General features: G+C 45.7%; 2 protein-coding genes across 2 annotated transcripts in view; both read right to left on the bottom strand.

The window, feature by feature from the left end:
- The window catches only part of LOC141106870 (uncharacterized), a 109103-nt gene extending 94392 nt beyond the window's left edge, over positions 1–14711 (bottom strand). The window contains 7 exon segments of the mRNA XM_073597798.1: positions 1830–3316; positions 6411–6552; positions 8114–8188; positions 8303–8452; positions 8544–8711; positions 8830–8927; positions 14544–14711. Coding sequence (XP_073453899.1) covers positions 1830–3316; positions 6411–6552; positions 8114–8188; positions 8303–8452; positions 8544–8660 — 1971 coding nt within the window. The 5' untranslated portion in view covers positions 8661–8711; positions 8830–8927; positions 14544–14711.
- Positions 14712–22598: 7887 nt separating this feature from the next.
- On the bottom strand, positions 22599–24181 carry LOC141105036 (uncharacterized). The gene has a single exon (XM_073594830.1). It carries the CDS (start codon positions 24056–24058, stop codon positions 22802–22804), a length of 1257 nt encoding a protein of 418 aa, XP_073450931.1. The 5' UTR covers positions 24059–24181; the 3' UTR covers positions 22599–22801.
- Between the last annotated feature and the right edge of the window lie 253 nt (positions 24182–24434).

The following is a 24434-nucleotide window of genomic DNA, read 5'->3' as shown; positions in this document are numbered from 1 at the left end:
TCCACACTACATTCTCCGACAGCTCTCCTCCACCATCCACACTACATTCTCCCCCACCATCCACACTACATTCTCCGACAGCTCTCCTCCCACCATCCACACTACATTCTCCGACAGATCTCCTCCACCATCCACACTACATTCTCCGACAGCTCCCACCATCCACACTACATTCTCCAACAGTTCTCCTCCACCATCCACACTACATTCTCTGACAGCTCTCCTCCACCATCCACACTACATTCTCCGACAGCTCTCCCCCCGCTATCCACACTACATTCTCCGACAGCTCTCCCCCCGCTATCCACACTACATTCTCCGACAGCTCTCCTCCACCATCCACACTACATTCTCCGACAGCTCTCCCCCCACCATCCACACTACATTCTCCGACAGCTCTCCTCCACCATCCACACTACATTCTCCGACAGCTCTCCCCCCACCATCCACACTACATTCTCCGACAGCTCTCCTCCACCATCCACACTACATTCTCCGACAGCTCTCCCCCCACCATCCACACTACATTCTCCGACAGCTCTCCTCCACCATCCACACTACATTCTCCGACAGCTCTCCCCCCACCATCCACACTACATTCTCCGACAGCTCTCCTCCACCATCCACACTACATTCTCCGACAGATCTCCTCCACCATCCACACTACATTCTCCGACAGATCTCCTCCACCATCCACACTACATTCTCCGACAGCTCTCCTCCACCATCCACACTACATTCTCCGACAGCTCTCCTCCCACCATCCACACTACATTCTCCGACAGATCTCCTCCACCATCCACATTACATTCTCTGACAGCCCTCCTCCACCATCCACACTACATTCTCCGACAGCTCTCCCCCCACCATCCACACTACATTCTCTGACAGATCTCCTCCCACCAGCCACACTACATTCTCCGACAGATCTCCTCCACCATCCACACTACATTCTCCGACAGCTCCCACCATCCACACTACATTCTCCAACAGTTCTCCTCCACCATCCACACTACATTCTCTGACAGCTCTCCTCCACCATCCACACTACATTCTCCGACAGCTCTCCCCCCGCTATCCACACTACATTCTCCGACAGCTCTCCCCCCGCTATCCACACTACATTCTCCGACAGCTCTCCTCCACCATCCACACTACATTCTCCGACAGCTCTCCCCCCACCATCCACACTACATTCTCCGACAGCTCTCCTCCACCATCCACACTACATTCTCCGACAGCTCTCCCCCCACCATCCACACTACATTCTCCGACAGCTCTCCTCCACCATCCACACTACATTCTCCGACAGCTCTCCTCCACCATCCACACTACATTCTCCGACAGCTCTCCCCCCACCATCCACACTACATTCTCCGACAGCTTTCCTCCACCATCCACACTACATTCTCCGACAGATCTCCTCCACCATCCACACTACATTCTCCGACAGATCTCCTCCACCATCCACACTACATTCTCCGACAGCTCTCCTCCACCATCCACACTACATTCTCCGACAGCTCTCCTCCCACCATCCACACTACATTCTCCGACAGATCTCCTCCACCATCCACATTACATTCTCTGACAGCCCTCCTCCACCATCCACACTACATTCTCCGACAGCTCTCCCCCCACCATCCACACTACATTCTCTGACAGATCTCCTCCCACCAGCCACACTACACTGAATTTTGTGTTGTTTAACAAGCTTATTTTTCCTAAAGAAAGATTGCCCACACTCTGAACATAAATATGGAAGGTTAACCATGTGAATTCTCTGGTGTTGCAGGTGTCCTTTATGAGTGAAAAATGTCCCGCACTTATATAAAAGGAAGTTCACCCGTGTGAATTCTCTGATGTCTAACAAGGGCTCCTTTCTGAGTGAAAGATTTCCCGCACTCTGAACAAGAAAAAGGACGCTCACCCGTGTGAATTCTCTGGTGTATAACAAGGGTTCCTTTATCAGTGAAATATTTCCCGCACTCTGAACACAAATAAGGACGCTCACCCGTGTGAATTCGCTGATGATCAAGAAGAGCAGATTTTTTAAGAAAAGATTTCCCGCACTCTGAACATGAGTAAGGACGCTCCCCTGTGTGAATTTTCTGATGTAGAACAAGGTCTCCTTTACGAGTGAAAGACTTCCCGCACTCTGAACATGAATAAGGACGCTCACCTATGTGAATTTTCTGATGTAGAACAAGGCTTCCTTTCTGAGTGAAAGACTTCCCGCACTCTGAACATGAATAAGGACGCTCACCTGTGTGAAATGTCTGATGTAGAACAAGGCCTCCTTTCTGAGTGAAAGATTTCCCACACTCTGAACATGAATAAGGACGCTCACCTGTGTGAATTTTCTGATGTCTAACAAGGCCTTTTTTATGAGTAAAAGATTTCCCGCACTCTGAACATGAATAGGGACACTCAACGGTGTGAATTTTGTGATGTTTAGAAAGATCTCTCTTGTCTTTGAAAGATTTCCCGCACTCTGAACATGAATATGGATGCTCACCCGTGTGAATTCTCTGATGTTTAACAAGGCATTTTTTTTGACTAAAAGATTTCCCGCACTCTGAACATGAATAAGGACGCTCACCTGTGTGAATTTTCTGATGTAGAACAAGGCCTCCTTTCCGAGTGAAAGATTTCCCGCACTCTGAACATGAATAAGGACGTTCACCCGTGTGAATTTTCTGATGTCTAACAAGGCCTTCTTTATGAGTAAAAGATTTCCCGCACTCTGAACATGAATAGGGACGCTCACCGGTGTGAATTTTGTGATGTTTAGAAAGATCTCCTTGGTCTTTGAATGTTTTCTCGCACTCTGAACATGAATAGGGGCGCTCACCGGTGTGATTTCTCTGATGTCTAACAAGACGATTTTTCTTAAGGAAAGATTTCCCGCACTCTGAACATGTATAGGGAAGGTCACCTGTGTGATATTTCTGATGTTGCAAAAGATTTCCTTTCTGAGTGAAACATTTCCCGCACTCTGAACATGAGAATAGATTGTCACCTTGGTGATCTCCTTCATGGGGTGAGGAAGATTCCTCGGGATTAGAAGGATCTGTTGATCGATCTGCAGTGTGAGATCTTACATGGATATTTACAATCATAGTATGTGATTGATGAGAAGATTCCCCCTGATCAGAGGGATCCATTGATGTCTCCGGACAGGAAGGTCTGTGATGTATATTTTGTGTATTTGGATTTCCTCCTGGAGGATCCTGTGTGATGACATTATCTTCTGACTTACAATCAGCAGATAATAGAAGATGTCTCTCCGAGGAATTCCTGACATCACATCCACCTGTTGGAAAGAAGTAAAAAAAATATAATAAATCTCAGTAGATGAGAAATAACTGGAGTTTTAGCTCCTCCTCCCCATCAGTGAAATAAGTGGAAATGCCGATCTCACAGCCTTCTTTCATTAGATGCGGAGAGGGCCTTTGATCGCTTGGATTGGAGGTTTATGGTAGCATCTCTGAAACAAGTAGGTCTCCCGGTGGAATTTATACAAAAAATAATGGCTTTATATACCACTCCTTCGGCAAGGATAAGGGTCATTTAAAAGTACTCGTGGCTATTAATGAATTGTCGGTCCCGGCAATACACATAAAAGTCAATGAAAAAACCGGCATGGGATTCCCCCCACAGTCTGGTATGGATTTTGAGGGGGACGCCATTTTTAAAAAAAATTTTGGTGCGGGGTTCTCCTTAATATCCTTACCAGACCTGAAGGGCCTGGTATAGAATTTGGGGGGACCCCCACGCAATTTTTTAAAAAAATTTTGGTTCGGGGTTCCCCTTATATTTATACCAGACCCAAAGGGCCTGGTAATGGACTGTGGGGGAAACCCATGCCGTTTTTTTTCAATGAACTTTTGTGTGTATTGCCGGGACCGACAATTCATTAATAGCCGCAAGTACTTTTAAATGACTTTTTTTCCTTTAGAAATGTCATTTTGCTGTCAGACTGTTCTAAAAACGGGAAACATGCGCCCCTTTACAGGCATACTATAGACACCCCCCAGCTACGAAATTTAAAAGAATATTACACTTTTATTGTTTCACTTTAAGAATTATTAAAATCACTGCTCCCGAAAACACAGCCATTTTTTTAAAACTTTTTTTTGCATTGATCCATGTCCCCTGGGGCAGGACCCAGGTCCCCAAACACTTTTTATGAAAATAACTTGCATATAAGCCTTTAAAATTAGAACTTTAGATTATTCATGTTCATGTCCCATAGACTTTAACGGTGTTCGCGTGTTCAAACAAATTTTTTGCCTGTTCGCATGTTCTGCTGCAAACCGAACAAGGGGGTGTTCGGCTCATCTCTAACCTTGATTAGTCAATTTCAACTTGGGGCTAGGAGGAAACCCTCCTGAAAAGAGAGTTAGGGAGAATGGCGATATACAAGATGGATATTCTACCTCGTTTTTTATATTTACTGTATATCAAACGTTACCTATAGCACTTCCGAGGGCGTTCTTCCGTTCATTACAGTCTAGCTTAGTAAGGTACCTCTGGCCGAACTCCACAGATAGGCTCCGCTAGGACATCTTAGTAAAGCGGGAAACAGGGGGGGGGGGGGGGGGAACGGGTCTACCGCATATGTAAGTGTACCATATAGCATCTGTATTGACCAGAATAGTGGATTGGTTTTATAACGGTAAATCAAAACAGTGGGTAACTATTGAGTAACAAATAACACCTGTCCCCTTGTCCTCCCCTCTGTGGATTATGCATGAATATACACGAATGCTATCCTAAGTATATGGCTGTATGGTCTCCCTGGATTGATTTTTTGGGCTCTGGTGATCTGGGATCTTTATTATAAATAGTCTTTTTTATAATTAGTTTTTATTCTATGACGCGGATCTGATTTAGGGAGGCGGTTCCTCAGATGGACTGTTGGAGAAATGGATAGACTTATTTGCAAAAAAATGTCCTTCTTTTTTTTTTTTTCTTCTTTCTCTTCTTCTGTCGCTTCTTACTCTTTTTTTCTTTCTTTTTAGAGTTTAGTTTGTCGTGCTTTGGGGTAGATTCTTGCCCAAGTGAAGTAATGGTTATCCAAGTACAAATGCCTTTCCTGAATAGGTGGTAAGACATAATTATATTGATCTACAAAATATTGGAAAGGATTGTCTTTCTCAACATCTGTTAATGTTTTGATATATGGGATCTAGTTGATCCAGATTATGGGCTTTTGTATGAAATTTTGCAATTTATTTAATAAAAAAATGTAAAATAATTAGTTCAGTAAAGGCCTTCTATAAAAAAAAAAAGGCTTCCTTAACCAAGACGCGTTAGTGTTTTTTTTTTTACTACATAGAATTGTCTGTATTTGGCTGTTAAATTATAAAGAGTTTGCAGATCATATATGGACTCCAGTATGATTTTTTTTTCTAAAAATGTCGGTTACACAAAAGTCACGGTGGTGATGGGTTCTGATTTTTGAAGTTTTAATGAAGCTTGGCAAATGCCCTTTGTGTGTTGATTTTCTATTTGTTTTAAAGGGGCCCAGTAGAACCCTGGCTCAGTAGTACCCCCACTCACAGGATTCCCAGCTTATTAGTACCCTCGTTCAGCAGATCCCATGTTCAGTAGTATCCCCCAGCTTTGCTGATCCTCTACTGACTGCTCGTGACTTATTTCTGGTTAAAGGATATTAAACACCCAAAACAACTAAGACACAATGGGTAAAATGTATTTTTGCATTAATAACGGCTATGGGGAGTAATGGAGATGTCATAGCATTTTCTGGAAACATGAAATTATATTGAGGAATGGAGATGGACCTTTCATATGGTGTACAGTATCTCCTCCTCATATGTTGGGAACATGACATTATATTGAGGAATGGAGATGGACCTTTCATATGGTGTACAGTATCTCCACCTCATTTGTTAGGAACATGACATTATATTGAGGAATGGAGGTGGACCTTTCATATGGTGTACAGTATCTCCTCCTCATTTGTTGGGAACATGGCCTTATATTGAGGAATGGAGATGGAGCTTTCATGTGGTGTGGTTTGCGCAAACGTTATAGCGTCTACAAACTATGTGATATATTTATGAAATTTTAATTCATTTTTTATTTTTTACTAGTAATGTCGGCTTATAGCGTGACTGCGATATTGTGACGGACAAAATCGGATACCTGACACTTTTGACATTTTTGGGAACTAGTGACACCAATACAGTGATCAGTGCTAACAATATGCACTGTCACTGTACTAATGATGCTGGCTGGGACAGGGGTAAACATCTAGGATGATCAAGGGATAAAATGTGTGGCCAACATGTGTTAGGCTAAGTTCCCACTGGCATTAAAAGCAGGCGTTTGAGAAGTAAAATGAGACTGTGACCCGCTTCTTCCATAGTGCCTATACTTACTTCTGTGGATAGGTGGAGATATTTTTTCCTCTTCACTTTTCATAATCATCCCGACCTCCTCCGTGGACAGCTGATCACCCCCCACATATGTCTCTACTTCTTCTTCTTTAACCTCAGCTTTTATATTAAACCGCTCTTCACCCTAAATAATAAAAAAATCTATTAAAGTCAACTGAAATAAAAATGACAGCAGCTTTCCATTACCTAATACATCAATAAAAGTTTTTCTCAAAACCTCTTTCAGGACAGCACCTGGAGAGAGCGCAGCTCCACCCACTTTCCTAGGAAACACTGCGATCAATGTCTTTTAAAGGCAGGACACTTCCACCATGTCCTCGGTTGTAGAGTTTCCTCCGCCATGGTGGAAGCGATGCGAGGAACTACGGATGTGCTGCACTCTATTCAGGCAGAGGTCCTGTGCATGGGAGTTTTTTTTGTTTCTTTTTCCTTTTCTTAGACCCTGGGGTCTTTGGGCCATCCCAGCATCCTCCCAGATAGGCGGGGGGGGGTATTCTTTTGCTCCCTGCTCGGCAAGAGCTTGGGTGCCGGCCAGGGGGCGGTCTGTCAGAACGTGGAGCGTGGAGTGGCGTATCCTTCCTGGGCCTTCGTTCGTTCCGGATTCCGATGGCGGGTGATCTCATTTCCGGAAGGGACGGGACTTCCGGTCGGGTGCATGGCTTCCAGCCTGCAGAATGCAGGAGTTGGCTGGCTGGTGTACACGTCCGGTCTTCGCAGCGGCGAAGAGACTGGGAGTTTCTTTTTAAAAAGTCGCGATGGCCGCAATGTTCGCTGCGCGAAATGGAGTCAGTGGCAGTGGCGGGAGCAGGAGCCACAGGTGCCAGCCAAGTCCAGGTAAGTAGGGGCACAGGCCCCATGGCTGTTACCTATAGGGCTATGTTTTTTTTCCCCTCCTCCCCTCCCCTGGGCATTAGTATAGGGGAGGAGGGGGTCTGCACCATAACCCTTGGTTTACCTCATGGAGGGGTATGGTTGGATGGTCGGCCCCCCCTATTACTTTTATGGGGGGGCTGTTAGGTATCCTTGGGGGAAGGAGGGGGGTTATGGTTAGGTCCTAATCTAGTATTTTTTTTTTAAATAAATGTAAGCGGTGTAAGTACCTAAACATAACTTGGTATCAGGCTCTTGTACTCCCTGAACATAAGAGCTCAGACTGGGAGAGGGGGAAACAGAACAAGTGACCAATCAGCTGTGCTGCAATTTTAACAAGAACTGATAGCAGGAGGGAGCAGAGTGACAGAGAGATGAGCTCATCAGTCTGCTGTTTCTCCTGTCACTGTCCAGTCACAGACTGGGGGAGGGACAAGACCAGCAGGTATTACTGATCTGAAGTAGAGAAAAATAAGGTCTACTGCCCATTTCCTGTGAGCCCAGGAAGCCTGGGACCCAGTCCCTAGTGGGACATCATCACATCAGCCTGGACTTACAGTAGCAAAGAACAGCACCATGTCATTCAGTATGAACCCCCATTGTAAGAACACAAGGAGGAAGAGGACCCACAATGAAATGTGACTGGACTTAACAGCCACAGAAAAAAGGAACGTATATTGATTAAAAAGAAAAAAAGAGAATGAGCTAGAAACCAAAGATGTAGAAGTAAGCATTAAAACAAGAATCTATAAAAAAATAATGTCCTCTCATAGCTTAGAATGCATATTTAGGTCTACATGTCCAGCCCCACCTACCTGATCCTGGTAAGGGATGGTGTGATCCTCCTGTATGGAATCCTGGGAATACAGAGGAAGGGGACATCTCTTGCCCTAAACCCCAAAGATGATAAAATACATTTATAAAATGGAGCAAGAGATTATATAGAAAAATATCATCCCATAGCTTAGAATACATATGAGTTCCAATTGCTCGGTCCTATCTACCTGATGATGGTGAGGGATGGTGTGATCTTCCTGTGTGGAATCCCAGGAATACAGAGGACCTCCCTCCTCCATTGACTGCTGAGCTCCACTTATCGACATCTCTTCTTCTTCCCTTTTAATCTCAGCTTTAATGTCTTTCAGTTTCTCATCCTAAACCCCAAAGATAGTAGAATATATGTGTAAAATGGAACATGTCCTCTCATAGCTTAGATTTATGTTCTAGTTGCTCAGTCCCACCTACCTGATGATGGTGGTGAGGGATGCTTTGACCTTCCTGTGTGGAATCCCGGGAATACAGAGGACGGGGACATCTCTCTTGTGTGTCACCTTCCTCCATAGACTGCTGATCCTCAAACATCTCTTCTTTTTCTACTTTAACCTCAACTTTGATGTCTTTCAGTTCTTCACCCTAAACCCCACACATGATAGAATGGATTTGTAAAAGGAATCGAGATGATATAGAAGAACTATCTCAAAGTGTAGAATTCCACAACGTATTTGAGTCCTAGTTGCTCAGTCCCACCTACCTGATGAAGGTGAGGGATGGTGCGATCTTCCTGTGTGGAATCCCGGGAATACAGAGGAGGAGGACATCTCTCTGGTGGGTTCCCATTACTGGATCCATCTGTAGGAAACACAACAAGTTACCGGTAAGTCTAACTTGGTTTTTCCCAAGGCGTCTTTCAGGACAGCACCTGAGAGGATAACAGAGACTTACCCCCTTAGGGCGGGACAACAGCTTGCAGGACCTTTCTGTTAGTATTTGAACATGCTGGGCCCGAAGCCCCTGAGCAAATAACTTCAGAGCCAAGTCGATCGCCTTGAGCTCTCTCCAGTTTGAGGACTTGGTCGCCTCTTTCCTGGACCAGTTTCCCTGAGTGAAACCCTTTTCTAGGTGGGCTCCCCAACCCCAGGAACTGGCATCGGTTGTCAGCCTTTTTTCGATTGGAAAGGCCCAGACTAACCCCTCCAATAGGATATCCTGCCTTTTCCACCACCATAGTGACCTCTTCACTTGGGTTGGAACTCTTACCTCTGAGTCTAGGGATTCCAAATTGTGATCCCAAGATCTCAGAAGAAAAACCTGCAGATGTCTGAAGTGTAGTCTTGCCCACTGAACAGCTGGCATTGACGAAGTCAGAACACCCAGGGCTGACATGACCAATCTTACCGTCAGCTGCTGGCTGGTCTGCAAAAAAGACACTGTATCCTGGATTTTTCCTTTCTTCTCTGAAGGAAGAAAAATGTTTTGGCTTACCGAATTTATTATATACCCTAGAAACCGAATCTCCTGAGATGGTTCCAGGGAAGATTTTTGGAGATTTAGGATCCAACCTAGAGACTCCAGATGGCTGCATGCTCTGCTTAAATTGCTCCTCAATTCCTCTCTTGAGGGGGCGAAAAATAGCAGATCGTCTAAGTAAGGAATTACTGCGATTCCCTGAAGACGCAGCGGAGCTAGGGCCTCTGCCATTACTTTGGTAAAAATTCGGGGTGCGGATGATAGCCCGAAGGGTAGGGCTCTGAATTGCAGATGCTGAATTCTGCCTTCCAACTTTACCGCCAACCTGAGAAACCTCTGGGACTGGGATGAGATTGGAATATGCAGGTATGCATCCTTTAGATGCACTGACGCCATGAAACAACCTGGAGTCAGAAGATTTCTGGTGGTGAAAATTGAGTCCATCTTAAACTTTCTGTATTTGATGGCTCTGTTTAGTGGCTTTAAATTTAGAATTAAACGAAATCTTCCTGTTGGTTTTTTTACCAGGAAGACATGTGAATAGAAGCCCTCGTGCCATTCCTCTGGTGGCACTGGGATTACTACACCCTGCTGCATCAGTTCCTCCAGAGAGGATTTCATGGCCAGGGCCCTTATTGGATCTCGAGGAGCATTTGTTACCAGAAACCTTCTTGGGGGGCTTCTGGAAAACTCGAGAGTATAACCCTGCGAGAGAGTGGTCAGAATAAACTGATTTGTAGTTATCACTGACCACTGCGGAAGAAACTCTCGTAATCTTCCGCCGACCCGCAGAGATGAGTCATTGTTAGTTTTCGGCCTGTGAAGGAGGACGGAAGAGAATTCCGCCTTTGCCCTTCGCCTTTTGCGCGGACCAATTTTTTCTCCTGCCCTGAAACTTATTTTCCTGCTGTTGCTGTTGAGTTTTTTGAGGTCGAAAAAGACGTTTTGGGGTCTGCTTTTTCTTTATGACCGGAAAGGACTTCTTCTTATCGGCAGTTCTGTCTAGGATATTATCTAGATCAGGGCCAAAAAGAAGGTCACCTGAAAAGGGAATACCACAAAGTTTACTCTTTGAAGCTATATCACCTGGCCAGGTTTTTAGCCATAAAGCTCTTCTCGCAGCATTTGCTAAAGCTGCAGACCTAGCTGACATTTTGATAGCTTCAGCCGAAGCATCAGCAATATAAGCAACCGCAGAAATCAGGGTAGGAAAGGAATCTAAGATCTCCTGCTTGGGGGAATCTGCCACTATATGAGATCTAAGTTGGTTCACCCAGTATTCCAGATTCCTGGCTACACAGGTTGTGGCCATTGCTGGTTTTAAATTGCTCATGATTGATTGCCATGATCTCTTGAGCAAAAGATCCATGCATTTGTCCATTGGATCCCTTAGAACACCCATGTCTTCAAAAGACAGGTCTGTGGATCTTGAGACCTGTGAAAAGGCTGCATCCAACCTGGGCACCTTATTCCACAACGCAGAAGGGTCCTCCTCAAAAGGAAAGCGCCTTTTGTGGGCTCTGGAAAAAAAGGGCTTTTTCTCTGGATCTTGCCATTCTTTAGTAATGGCGTCAGAAATGACCGAATGAACCGGAAATGTTCGCCCCTTAGGCTCATTTAACCCTGCATACATGCGGTCATGAAGAGATAACTCCTTCTTTTCCTCACTTAAGCCAAGTGTAACATGGATAGCCTTAAGGAGTCCGTCTACCTCCTCTAGGGAAAGCTTAAATTTGGAAGGAGCCACCTCCGCTTCCTCACCCTCCTCCTCCGAATCTTTAACGGAAGGAGTAGGGGACTGCTCTTCCCTGATAGAGGGGCCTTCAGGTAAAGCTTCTACCATGGGGAAAGAAGTAGAACCCTGGGAAGCCTCAGAAGTGGATGGCTGACTAGCAGCTGGATTAACTAAAGAGTCACGAAAAGTCTGAATCGTGGCGTATAGTTCCTTCTTTACAGAGGCAACCAGATCATCACAAACTGAAGCTGATTCCTCCTTAACTAAAGAAGCGATGTATGTACTGCATAAAACTTTTTTCCAATTTTCTCCCATTTTGGCCCTGCAAGAAGGACATCTCTTTTTTGGGTCAGAGCTTTTAGCCTGTGAGAGAAAAGACAAAAAAAGCAAAAAAACAAGGGGACCTTTTAGTGAGACCCGGTCTCAGCTACACAAGAATCACCCACAGGTGCACTAAGAAGAAACCAGTCAGCCTCTAGTGCCCAGACAGGCCCCTTGCCACTAGGGGGTAAGAAAAAAGAAAATAGACCAAACCCAGGAAAAGGAAGAAAGGCAGACTTAAACTTCTGCTCCTACCTGAGCTTTACTGGCGCCTGTGCCTGTCCCCACCGCTGCAGACACTGAGTCCTCCATCTCTGGTATGCAGCTCCTCACTTGTGGTTTCATATGCCGCTTCCGGACTCCCATAGTGCATCTGCACCGGACCGGAAGCGGAAGTAGGCGCCAGTTCCTGTCCTCCCTCCTCCCCCCTTGCATCCACGCCGGAAATGACGCTTCTGCTGACCCAGTGACCCGCCTTGTCACTTCCGCCGCGCCTGCCGGCCAAAAAACATGGCGGCGGCGCACGCGCACCGCCGCTCCTACGACCGCGCAGATCACTGGGTCTACGGCTCTCACCGAGCACCAGGAGGGGAAGAGGAGCCCGATTGCTACCGCTGCAAAGGCTTGGGTAGGCCGGGAGGACAGCGGGTCTCCTAAAGGAGGAAAAAAAGAAAGGAAGCCCTGTCTCCCAGGAGCATCTGAGAGACCTTGACTCCCCTTCAAAAAGATGTTCCCTCCGGGCCGGAGGAAACACAAAAACTGAGGTATGGTAGGGAGGCGCCTCCCTTTAAAGTTTGGAGGAAGAAGGTGTTTCCTGTTTCCGGTGGGTGGAGTCGCTATCTCTCAGGTGCTGTCCTGAAAGACGCCTTGGGAAAAAGTACCCACATATGGCTGTGAAAGCCAGGAACCATTACATCACCTATAGGCTTCCATGGTGAAGCCACTATCAGTGGTCCCTCCTCTCCCCTGAAGCTTCTGCTGGATGAAACATGGAACTCGAATCACGTTACTGGACTGACCAGAATGGGCAGGAAGTAGGCAAGTATACACATTTATTTTTTTTAACCAGGATAGTTAATAGAGGTTGTGCAAAAAAGTTTTAACAGCGCCAAAGATGTGTATAATTAATCCAAATGGACTGCAGCTTTCTCAAAATTGACGTGGGTCAGTAGTGGTAAAATAATTCTAGCCCTCCTCTGTAACTCAAAACATGTAACCAGTAAAAAAATTTTAAACGTCGCCTATGGGGATATTTTAGTACCGAAGTTTGGCGCCATTCCACGAGCATGTGCAATTTTGAAGATTGACATGTTATCTATTTACTCGGCGTAACATCATCTTTCACATTATGCAAAAAAAAAATTGGACTAACTTTACCGCTTTATTTTTTTTAAAGCCCGAAACTGCGCAAATACTGTGCGAGATAAAAAGTTGCAAAGACTGCCACTGTATTCTCTAGTGTTATTAATACGGTGATCATTGCTAAAAAATACTGCACTATCACTGTATTAGGCCCCTTTCACACTGGGGCGGTGGGGGCGTCGGCGGTAAAACAACGATGTTTTTAGCGCTGTTTTACCGTCGTTTTTGCGGCTGTATTTGGCCGCTAGCGGTGCGGTTTTAACCCCCACTGGCGGGCGAAAAAGGGTTAAAACCGCTCGTACAGCACGGCTATAGCCGCGATATTGCCACGGTATAGCCGCGCTGTCCCATTGATTTCAATGGGCAGGAGCGGCGCTCCAAAGATGCGGCTCGCAGGACTTTTTTTTACCGTCCTGCCAGCGCACCGCTTCAATGTGAAAGCCCTCGGGCTTTCACACTGAACAAACAGCGGAGGCTGTTTAGGGGCGGTTTGCAGGCGGTATTTTTAGCACAATAACGCCTGCAAACCGCCCCAGTGTGAAAGGGGCCTTAGTGTCATTGGTCCCCAAAAAGTGTCAAAAGTGGCAGTTTCCTGGCAATATCACAGTCCCACTATAAGTCGCTGATCGCCGCCATTACTAGTAAAAAAAAAAAAAAAAAAAAATCCCATAGTTTGTAGACGCTGTAACTTTTGCGCAAACCAATCTATAATTCAGGCATATTGATATTTTTATTTTACCAAAAATATGTAGCAAAATACATATTTGCCTAAATTTATGAAGAAATTAAATTTTTTAAAAATTTTTTGGTGGATATGTTTTATAACAGAAAGTAAAAAAATATTGTTTTCAAAATTGTCGCTCTTTTTTGTTTTTATAAAATAAATAAAATAAAACCAGCAGAGGTGATCAAATGCCACCAAAAGAAAGCTCTATTTGTGGGGCAAAAAAGTAAATAAATAAATTTTGTTTGGGTATAGCGTCACACGTCTGCGCAATTGTCAGTTAAAGTAATGCAGCGCTGTATCACAGAAAATGGCCTGGTCAGTAAGGGGGGCATATCTTCCGGAGGTCAAGTGGTTAATGTTATTAATAATGTTCTATTTATGAAGACACTATACAGTATATAAGTAATGTTTCTATATTATTATTATTATACATGTTTTATAAAGCACCAACAGTTTGTGTGGCGCTGTAGAATAAGGATGAGCTCCGGCGTGTTCGAACAGCCCACGTGCCGAGCCCGCCAGAAAGTCGGCGCTGCGCTAATCACAGGCAGTGAGACATTTCCCGATCTCTGCAGCCGCACATCGGGAAATGTCTCACTGCCTGTGATTAGCGCAGCACAGTGCCGACCTCCTGGCGGGCTCTGCATGTGGGCTGTGCGAACGCGCCGGAGCTCATCCTTACTGTAGAACATGGAAGCAGATAGTACAGTTACTGTATTGATTATAATATACTCTATATATGTGTATATCATCATTTGCTGGAGATAAAAGACATCACAGTGACTATGGAGGAAGAGGACGGACATGACGGGGGGGGGTTACTGGGTGTAAATATAAATTAATAACTTATTACCTCCTCTGCTGCCTCTTCCAACGTCTTCTCTCTACTTCCTCCTGGCTCACCTTTCACCCGGAACTTCCTGTTTAAATCCCTACATCACTTCCTGTACATAAGATACCTCACTTCCTGTCTGTCTATCACTTCCTATCTGCACCTGACGTCACTTCCTCCCTAGTTGTGGTATCACTTCCTGTGTCTGTACAAACAAATCACACACTTCCTGTCCCACTCATAATTCGAAAAGATCTCCACCTTCAGAGTAATGTCATTAACCACTTCCCGCCCGCCCTATAGCGGATTGACGTCCGGGAAGTGGTTCTGTTATCCTGACTGGGCGTCATATGACGTCCAGCAGGATAACATGCCGCAGCGCGCCCCCGGGGGCGCGCATCGCGGCGATCGGTGGAGCGGTGTGTCAGTCTGACACACCGCTACACTGATCTTGGTAAAAAGCCTCCGGCGGAGGCTCTTTACCATGTGATCAGCCGTGTCCAATCATGGCTGATCACGCTGTCAATAGGAAGAGCCGTTGATCGGCTCTTCCTCACTCGCGTCTGACAGACGCAAGTAGAGGAGAGCCGATCGGCGGCTCTCCTGGCAGGGGCGCAGCCCCCGCGCAGATCACCCCACTGGACTACCAGGGATGCCACTAGGACCACCAGGAAAGGGGCAACGTGGATGGCCAGGTATGTACCCCATGGCCATCCACATGTGCCCAATCTGTGCCAATCAGTGCCCACAAATGGGCACTGATTGGCACTATTATGCCAACAATCTATTATGCCAATGCCCAGATCTGCCCAGCAATGCTATATCAGTGCCACCTGTCATTGCCCATCTGTGCCACCTGTCATTGCCCATTGGTGCCACCTGTCAGTGCCCATCTGTGCCCATCTGTGCCCACCTATCAGTGCCCATCAGTGCCACACATAAGTACCCATCAGTGCCACCCATATATACCAATCAATGCCACCTACGAGTGCCCATCAGTGCCGCCTATGTGTGCCCATCGGTGCCACCTATGAATGCCCATCAGTGCCGTATACCAGTGCCACCTATCAGTGCCCATCAGTGCCACCTATCAGTGCCGCCTATCAGTGCTCATCATCAGTGCCACCTCATCAGTGCCACCTCATCGGTGCCCATCAGTGCCGCCGTATCAGTGCCCATCAGTGCAGCTATATCAGTGCCCATTATTGAAGGAGAAAGCGTACTTATTTACAAAAAAATGTAACAGAAACAAAGAAAAACTTGTTTTTTTCGAAATTTTCGGTCTTTTTTTATTTGTTGCGCAAAAAATAAAAAACGCAGAGGTGATCAAATACCACCAAAAGAAAGCTCTATTTGTGGGAACAAAATGATAAAAAAATTGTTTGGGTACAGTGTAGCATGACCGCGCAATTGTCATTCAAATTGCAACAGCGCTGAAAGGTGAAAATTGGGCTGGGCGGGAAGGTGTCTAAGTGCCTGGTATTGAAGTGGTTAAAGGGGGAGTCCCGTCTATATTTACTATGTGAATATTATAAAATAACACTGCAATGGTTAAAAAATATGAATCACCAGATCCGGTGACCATCTTAAAAAAACTGCAGATCAAATCACAGAAAAATTAAGTATGTTCAGCTGAATTGCTGTGTTTTTCCTTTACATATTTTTTCCTCCCTTGCATTGTGTGTCTATGTGTCTGTAAGACTCTCATTTGTTCCTCTGTAATGAAGGAGTATTCTGTGAGTGGAATACATGTGTGCTGTATACACAAGTAGGCTCAGACTCTATTATATCATACTTGCCAACAGTCCCGATTTTAGGGTTGCCACCTTTTCTTCAAGCCAAACCTGAACACATTAGCAGCGCACGGCAAATATATATTTTTTTGTAGTACATTAAATTCATTACCTCTGTACAATGCAATGAAGAGCATTTTTTTATGTAGTATACACTATATACTATACATATCGTTTTGTGATTAAATAACATTTCTGGAGGGTTTGATGGGGGGCAGTATGTACAGGAGAGGAGTTCGGAGGGTATGATGGGGGCAGTATGTACAGGAGAGGAGCGCGGAGGGTATGATGGGGGTGGTATGTACAGGAGAGGAGTGTGGAGGGTATGATGGGGGGGGGGTATGTACAGGAGAGGAGTGCAGAGGGTATGATGGGGGCAGTATGTACAGGAGAGGAATGCGGATGGTATGATAGGGGTAGTATGTACAGGAGAGGAGTAGGGAGGGTATGATGGGGCAGTATGTACAGGAGAGGTATGCGGATGGTATGATAGGGGTAGTATGTACAGGAGAGGAGTGCAGAGGGTATGATAGGGGCAATATGTACAGGAGAGGAGTGCGGAGGGTATGATGGGGGCAGTATGTGCAGAAGAGGAGTGTGGGGGGTATGATGGGGGGTGGTGTGTGCAGGAGAGGAGTGTGGAAGGTATAATGGGGTGGTATGTACAGGAGAGGAGTGTGGAGGGTATAATGGGGGCAGTATGTGCAGGAGAGGAGTGCGGAGGGTATGATGGGGGCAGTATGTGCAGGAGAGGAGTGCGGAGGGTATGATGAGGGCAGTATGTGCAGGAGAAGAGTGCGGAGGGTATGATGGGGCGGTATTACAGGAGAGGAGTGCGGAGGGTATGATGGGGGCAGTATGTGCAGGAGAGGAGTGCAGAGGGTATGATGGGGGCGGTATGTACAGGAGAGGAGTGCGGAGGTTATGATGGAGGCGGTATGTACAGGAGAGGAGTGCCGAGGGTATGATGGGGGCAGTATGCACAGGAGAGGAGTGCCGAGGGTATGATGGGGGCAGTATGTACAGGAGAGGAGTGCAGAGGGTATGATGGGGCAGTATGTGCAGGAGAGGAGTGCGGAGGGTATGATGGGGCAGTATGTGCAGGAGAGGAGTGCGGAGGGTATGATGGGGGCAGTATGTACAGGTGGCATTGATGCGTATCAGTGCTCATCAATGCTGCCTAACAGTGCCCAACAATTCTGCCTATCAATGCCATCTATCAGTGCTCATCAATGCCACCTATCAGTGCTCATCAATGCCACTTATCAATCCTGCATTTCAGTGCCCATCAATTCTGCCTATCAGTGCCACCTATCAGTGCCATCAATGCCGCCTATCAGTATCCATCCATGCCGCCTACCAGTGCCCATCAGTGCTGTCTATCACAACCCATCAGTGCTGCCTATCACAACTCATCAGTGCTGCCTATCACAACTCATCAGTGCTGCCTATCACAACTCATCAGTGCTGCCTATCACAACTCATCAGTGCTGCCTATCACAACTCTTCCATGCTGCCTCTCAGTGCCCATCAATGCCGCCCTTTCAGTGCCCATCAGTGCTGCCTATCAGTGTCTATCAATCCCACCTATCAGTGCCCATTAGTGCCTCCCATAAGTGCTTATCGGTTATTGACAGTTCTCCCTCTCTCCTCTCTTGCACGATCTGCTCCTTCTCCGACCCCCCCCCCTCTCCTGTGTGTACTCTGCGGGAAGTCAAGTGTGAAGCTAACAAGCTCACACAGGACAGAGAGGGGGTGGTTGAAAATGGAGCAGATCGTGCAAGAGAGGAGAGAGGGAGTACTGTCAATTAAGGCTGTGAGCTGTATAAAAGATACACGCTCTCTGCTCAGAGCCATGTGATTAGCAACCCCGCTGGGGCCCCGACAGTGGCGGAATGCCAGGGCCCAGTCGCAAGTGCGACTGCTGCGACTCTGGTAGTTCTGCCACTGACCGATACTAGGGAGTTAGAAGCACCAACACTCCCTGTATAGCTTTTCTGACAGCTGCTTCTGTTTCTATCCCTCCCGCGGCTGTCAGGGAGATTGGTGCTTGTAACTGCCCCCACTGCCGCACCAATCACCCCCCCAGGCTGTCCCCCTCTTTGCTCCTCCTGTGTGCTCCCTGGATCCTCCTCTGTGCTCCCCTTGTCCTCTGGGTCCCGATCCATTTTGTCCTCCGTGTCCCCCTGCGTCCTCCCCGGCTCTCCGTGTCCTCCTCTGGGCACTGATCCGTTTAGTCCTCCAGGTCCCCCTGCGTCCTCCCCGGCTCTCCATGTCCTCCTCCCGTCCCCCCATGTCCCGGATCTTTCAGTATGGAGAATGGATGAAGGAGGCAGTAAATCTGTAATTTACCGGCTCCTTCCTTTTCCGAATGCACAGTCAGTGATCACTGACTTTGACCATTCATAACTAAGCATCGTAAACTTTAAATGGCTCTATATTTAGGATGTATCTGGTCTATAAACCAGAGGCTCTGGATGGAGAGTTGGATAAATTGCTCTATATTTAGGATGTATCTGGTCTTTTTTTCCCCCCAGAATAACATATGCCTTATGGTTACCAAGTAGAAATACTTTGTTTCAATGTATTTAATTGTTTTATAACACAACATAAGAAATCAGAAGCAAGCATACAGGTCACCGCAGGGGCTAAAGAATGATCAAGAATTACAGAGAGATCCAAAAGGAATATAAACAGAATAATCATAGTTTAACACCTTTATGCAATTGGGATGATATTGAAGGTTAATAAATGCGAAATGGAAAGAAAAGGGGGGAAAAAAAAGTCTATATGCCATGGCATATAGACTTCTACATCCCAGGGGAGTAGAAATGCTTTCATAAAGGAAAGGAAGTCTATACAATATTAATGACTGCGGCCTCTAAAAAGACACGCTCTTGTAATTTCGAGGACAAAAATGTAATAATCTCTCCCACTTAGATTGCTGATCAAGGCCCAAATCGATTTGCTTCCATATTCTCCAGCCACTGCGCTATTGTTTAGCTGTTGTTTCTGGAACACTGCAAAGTCATTTTTTGCATTTGTACAGAATACAGTGTGGTACTAAAAAAAAGATCACAAGTGACTTCCTATGCCACTTTTTGGCAATTTGCATATAGTTGACAACATTAACATTTGTTTTGTTCTTTAACCCCTTCACACCTAAGGATGAAACAAATCTAAATGCCTAAGCCCAATTTTTTGACTTTGACATGTGTTAGTAACTTTTGTTCATCCAGGTGGATTATACCTTGTTTTTTTCAGGAGCTTTCATTTGGTGGTAAATGGCAATGGATATCTCCTGCCTTTTTTTTTTTATTCTCAAAGGAAATCTGGCCCAAATAGAAAATAAAATCATACCACATATGTGTACAGTGCTTGAAAAAGTATTCATACCCCTTGAAATTTTCCACATTTTGTCATGTTACAACCAAAATGTAAATGTATTTTATTGGGATTTAACTAAAATCGAGTGGAACCAACTGCCTTCAGAAGTCACCTAATTAGTAAATAGAGTCCACCTGTGTGTAATCTAATCTCAGTATAAATACAGCTGTTCCATGAAGCCCCCAGAAGTTTGTTAGAGAACTTTAGTGAACAAACAGCATCATGAAGGCTAAGGAACACACCAGACAGGTCAGGGATAAAGTTGTGGAGAAGGTTAAAGCAGGGTTAGTTTATAAAACAATATCACAAAGCTTTAAACATCTCACGGAGCACTGTTCAATCCATCGTCCAAAAATGGCAAGAGTATGGCACAACTGCAAACCTACCAAGACATGGCTGTCCACCTAAACTGACAGTCCGGGCAAGGAGAGTGTAACGAAACGTCCCTACACTCCGCTTCAGTGCTTTTGTCATATACCATTTCCTCCCAGTCTGAATATAGATATCAGATATTCCAAGCGCTCACAAGCACAAAACAAGACAATACTTGTTTAGTTGCTAAACATAGACTCTTTTATTAGAACCAAAATACAAGTCTTTATATACAGTTAAAGAGGAGGTTCCCCCCTCCTTCTCATATTACTCTAATGCCCCGTACACACGGTCGGATTCTCCGATGGAAAATGTCCGATCGGAGCGTGTTGTCGGAAATTCCGACTGTGTGTGGGCTCCATCGGACATTTTCCATCGGATTTTCCGACACACAAAAGTTGGAGAGCAGGAGATAAAATTTTCCGACAACAAAATCCGTTGTCGGAAATTCCGATCGTGTGTACACAAATCCGACGGACAAAGTGCCACGCATGCTCAGAATAAATAAAGAGATGAAAGCTATTGGCCACTGCCCCGTTTATAGTCCCGACTCACATGTTTTAGGTCACCGCGTTTAAAACTATCGGATTTTCCGACAACTTTGTGTGACCGTGTGTATGCAAGACAAGTTTGAGCCAACATCCGTCGGAAAAAATCCTAGGATTTTGTTGTCGGAATGTCCGAACAAAGTCCGACCGTGTGTACGGGGCATAACAATACAACTGTAACCAGAAACAGAATTAACATGAGCTAATTAACTAATCCCTTAAAGCAGCCGATGTGACTCCGTGCCCTCCTGGGCATTGTTATGATTAATCAGGATTTCACTACAGGTCAGACTTGTTGTCACCCAGCTTCACACAGTAGATTATAAGTATAAACACAGAACTCCTTCATACAATTGCAGGGTTAATTAGAACAAACAACAATGTGGCAAGCCAGACTAGACTCATTTACATTATACAGTGAGGTCCATAAATATTGGGACATCGACACAATTCTAATCTTTTTGGCTCTATACAACACCACAATGGATTTGAAATGAAAAGAACAAGATGTGCTTTAACTGCAGACTTTCAGCTTTAATTTGAGGGTATTTACATCCAAATCGACTTGGATTTGGATGTAAATACCCTCCACACTACATTCTCTAACAGCTCTCCTCCACCATCCACACTACATTCTCTGACAGCTCTCCTCCACCATCCACACTACATTCTCCGACAGCTCTCCTCCACCATCCACACTACATTCTCCGACAGCTCTCCTCCACCATCCACACTACATTCTCCGACAGCTCTCCTCCACCATCCACACTACATTCTCCGACAGCTCTCCTCCACCATCCACACTACATTCTCCGACAGCTCTCCTCCACCATCCACACTACATTCTCCGACAGCTCTCCTCCCACCATCCACACTACATTCTCCGACAGCTCTCCTCCCATCATCCACACTACATTCTCCGACAGCTCTCCCCCCACCATCCACACTACATTCTCTCTCCGACAGCTCTCCTTCACCATCCACACTACATTCTCCTCCACCATCCACACTACATTCTCCAACAGATCTCCTCCACCATCCACACTACATTCTCCGACAGCTCCCACCATCCACACTACATTCTCCGGCAGTTCTCCTCCACCATCCACACTACATTCTCCGACATCTCTCCTCCCACCATCCACACTACATTCTCCGACAGATCTCCTCCACCATCCACACTACATTCTCCGACAGCTCCCACCATCCACACTACATTCTCCGACAGTTCTCCTCCACCATCCACACTACATTCTCCGACAGCTCTCCCCCCACTATCCACACTACATTCTCTGACAGCTCTCCCCCCACCATCCACACTACATTCTCTCTCCGACAGCTCTCCTTCACCATCCACACTACATTCTCCTCCACCATCCACACTACATTCTCCAACAGATCTCCTCCACCATCCACACTACATTCTCCGACAGCTCCCACCATCCACACTACATTCTCCGGCAGTTCTCCTCCACCATCCACACTACATTCTCCGACATCTCTCCTCCCACCATCCACACTACATTCTCCGACAGATCTCCTCCACCATCCACACTACATTCTCCGACAGCTCCCACCATCCACACTACATTCTCCGACAGCTCTCCCCCCACTATCCACACTACATTCTCTGACAGCTCTCCTCCACCATCCACACTACATTCTCCGACAGCTCTCCTCCACCATCTATACTACATTCTCCAACAGCTCTCCTCCACCATCCACACTACATTCTCCGACAGCTCTCCTCCCTCCATCCACACTACATTCTCCGACAGCTCTCCTCCACCATCCACACTACATTCTCCGACAGCTCTCCTCCACCATCTACACTACATTCTTTGACAGCTCTCCTCCACCATCCACACTACATTCTCCGACAGCTCTCCTCCACCATCCACACTACATTCTCCGACAGCTCTCCTCCCTCCATCCACACTACATTCTCCGACAGTTCTCTCACCATCCACACTACATTCTCCGACAGATCTCCTCCACCATCCACACTACATTCTCTGACAGATCTCCTCCCACCATCCACACTACACTGAATTTTGTGTTGTTTAACAAGATTATTTTTCCTAAAGATTGCCCACACTCTGAACATAAATATGGAAGGTTAACCATGTGAATTCTCTGGTGTTGCAGGTGTCCTTTATGAGTGAAAAATGTCCCGCACTTATATAAAAGGAAGTTTACCCGTGTGAATTCTCTGATGTCTAACAAGGGCTCCTTTCTGAGTGAAAGATTTCCCGCACTCTGAACAAGAAAAAGGACGCTCACCCGTGTGAATTCTCTGGTGTATAACAAGGGTTCCTTTATCAGTGAAAGATTTCCCGCACTCTGAACACAAATAAGGACGCGCACCCGTGTGAATTCGCTGATGATCAAGAAGAGCAGTTTTTTTAAGAAAAGCTTTCCCGCACTCTGAACATGAGTAAGGACGCTCCCCTGTGTGAATTTTCTGATGTAGAACAAGGTCTCCTTTACGAGTGAAAGACTTCCCGCACTCTGAACATGAATAAGGACGCTCACCTATGTGAATTTTCTGATGTAGAACAAGGCTTCCTTTCTGAGTGAAAGACTTCCCGCACTCTGAACATGAATAAGGACGCTCACCTGTGTGTAATGTCTGATGTAGAACAAGGCCTCCTTTCTGAGTGAAAGATTTCCCACACTCTGAACATGAATAAGGACGCTCACCCGTGTGAATTTTCTGATGTCTAACAAGGCGTTTTTTATGAGTAAAAGATTTCCCGCACTCTGAACATGAATAGGTACGCTCAACGGTGTGAATTTTGTGATGTTTAGAAAGACCTCTCTTGTTTTTGAAAGATTTCCCGCACTCTGAACATGAATATGGATGCTCACCCGTGTGAATTCTGTGATGTTTAACAAGGCCTTTTTTTTGACTAAAAGATTTCCCGCACTCTGAACATGAATAAGGACGCTCACCTGTGTGAATTTTCTGATGTAGAACAAGGCCTCCTTTCCGAGTGAAAGATTTCCCGCACTCTGAACATGAATAAGGACGTTCACCCGTGTGAATTTTCTGATGGCTAACAAGGCCTTCTTTATGAGTAAAAGATTTCCCGCACTCTGAACATGAATAGGGGCGCTCACCAGTGTGATTTCTCTGATGTCTAACAAGACGATTTTTCTTAAGGAAAGATTTCCCGCACTCTGAACATGTATAGGGAAGGTCACCTGTGTGATATTTCTGATGTCGCAAAAGATTTCCTTTCTGATTGAAACATTTCCCGCACTCTGAACATGAGAATAGATTGTCACCTCGGTGATCTCCATCATGGGGTGAGGAAGATTCCTCGGCATTAGAAGGATCTGTTGATCGATCTGCAGTGTGAGATCTTACATGGATATTTACAATCATAGTATGTGATTGATGAGAAGATTCCCCCTGATCAGAGGGATCCATTGATGTCTCCGGACAGGAAGGTCTGTGATGTATATTTTGTGTATTTGGATTTCCTCCTGGAGGATCCTGTGTGATGACATTATCTTCTGACTTACAATCAGCAGATAATAGAAGATGTCTCTCCGAGGAATTCCTGACATCACATCCATCTGTTGGAAAGAAGTAAAACAAATATAATAAATCTCAGTAGATGACAAATAACTGGAGTTTTAGCTCCTCCTCCCCATCAGTGGAATAAGTGGAAATGCCGATCTCACAGCCTTCTTTCATTAGATGCGGAGAGGGCCTTTGATCGCTTGGATTGGAGGTTTATGGTAGCATCTCTGAAACAAGTAGGTCTCCCGGTGGAATTTATACAAAAAATAATGGCTTTATA

Source organism: Aquarana catesbeiana, linkage group LG08 (assembly GCF_042186555.1).
Source record: "Aquarana catesbeiana isolate 2022-GZ linkage group LG08, ASM4218655v1, whole genome shotgun sequence".
Lineage (NCBI taxonomy): Eukaryota > Metazoa > Chordata > Amphibia > Anura > Ranidae > Aquarana > Aquarana catesbeiana.
Note: the sequence above shows the minus strand (reverse complement) of the source record. Positions and strands in the feature narration are given on the sequence as shown.

Bases quoted from the DNA above. Each gene is read 5' to 3' on its own strand.
- LOC141105036 (XM_073594830.1), bottom strand. From the start codon at position 24,058: ATGGATCCCTCTGATCAGGGGGAATCTTCTCATCAATCACATACTATG.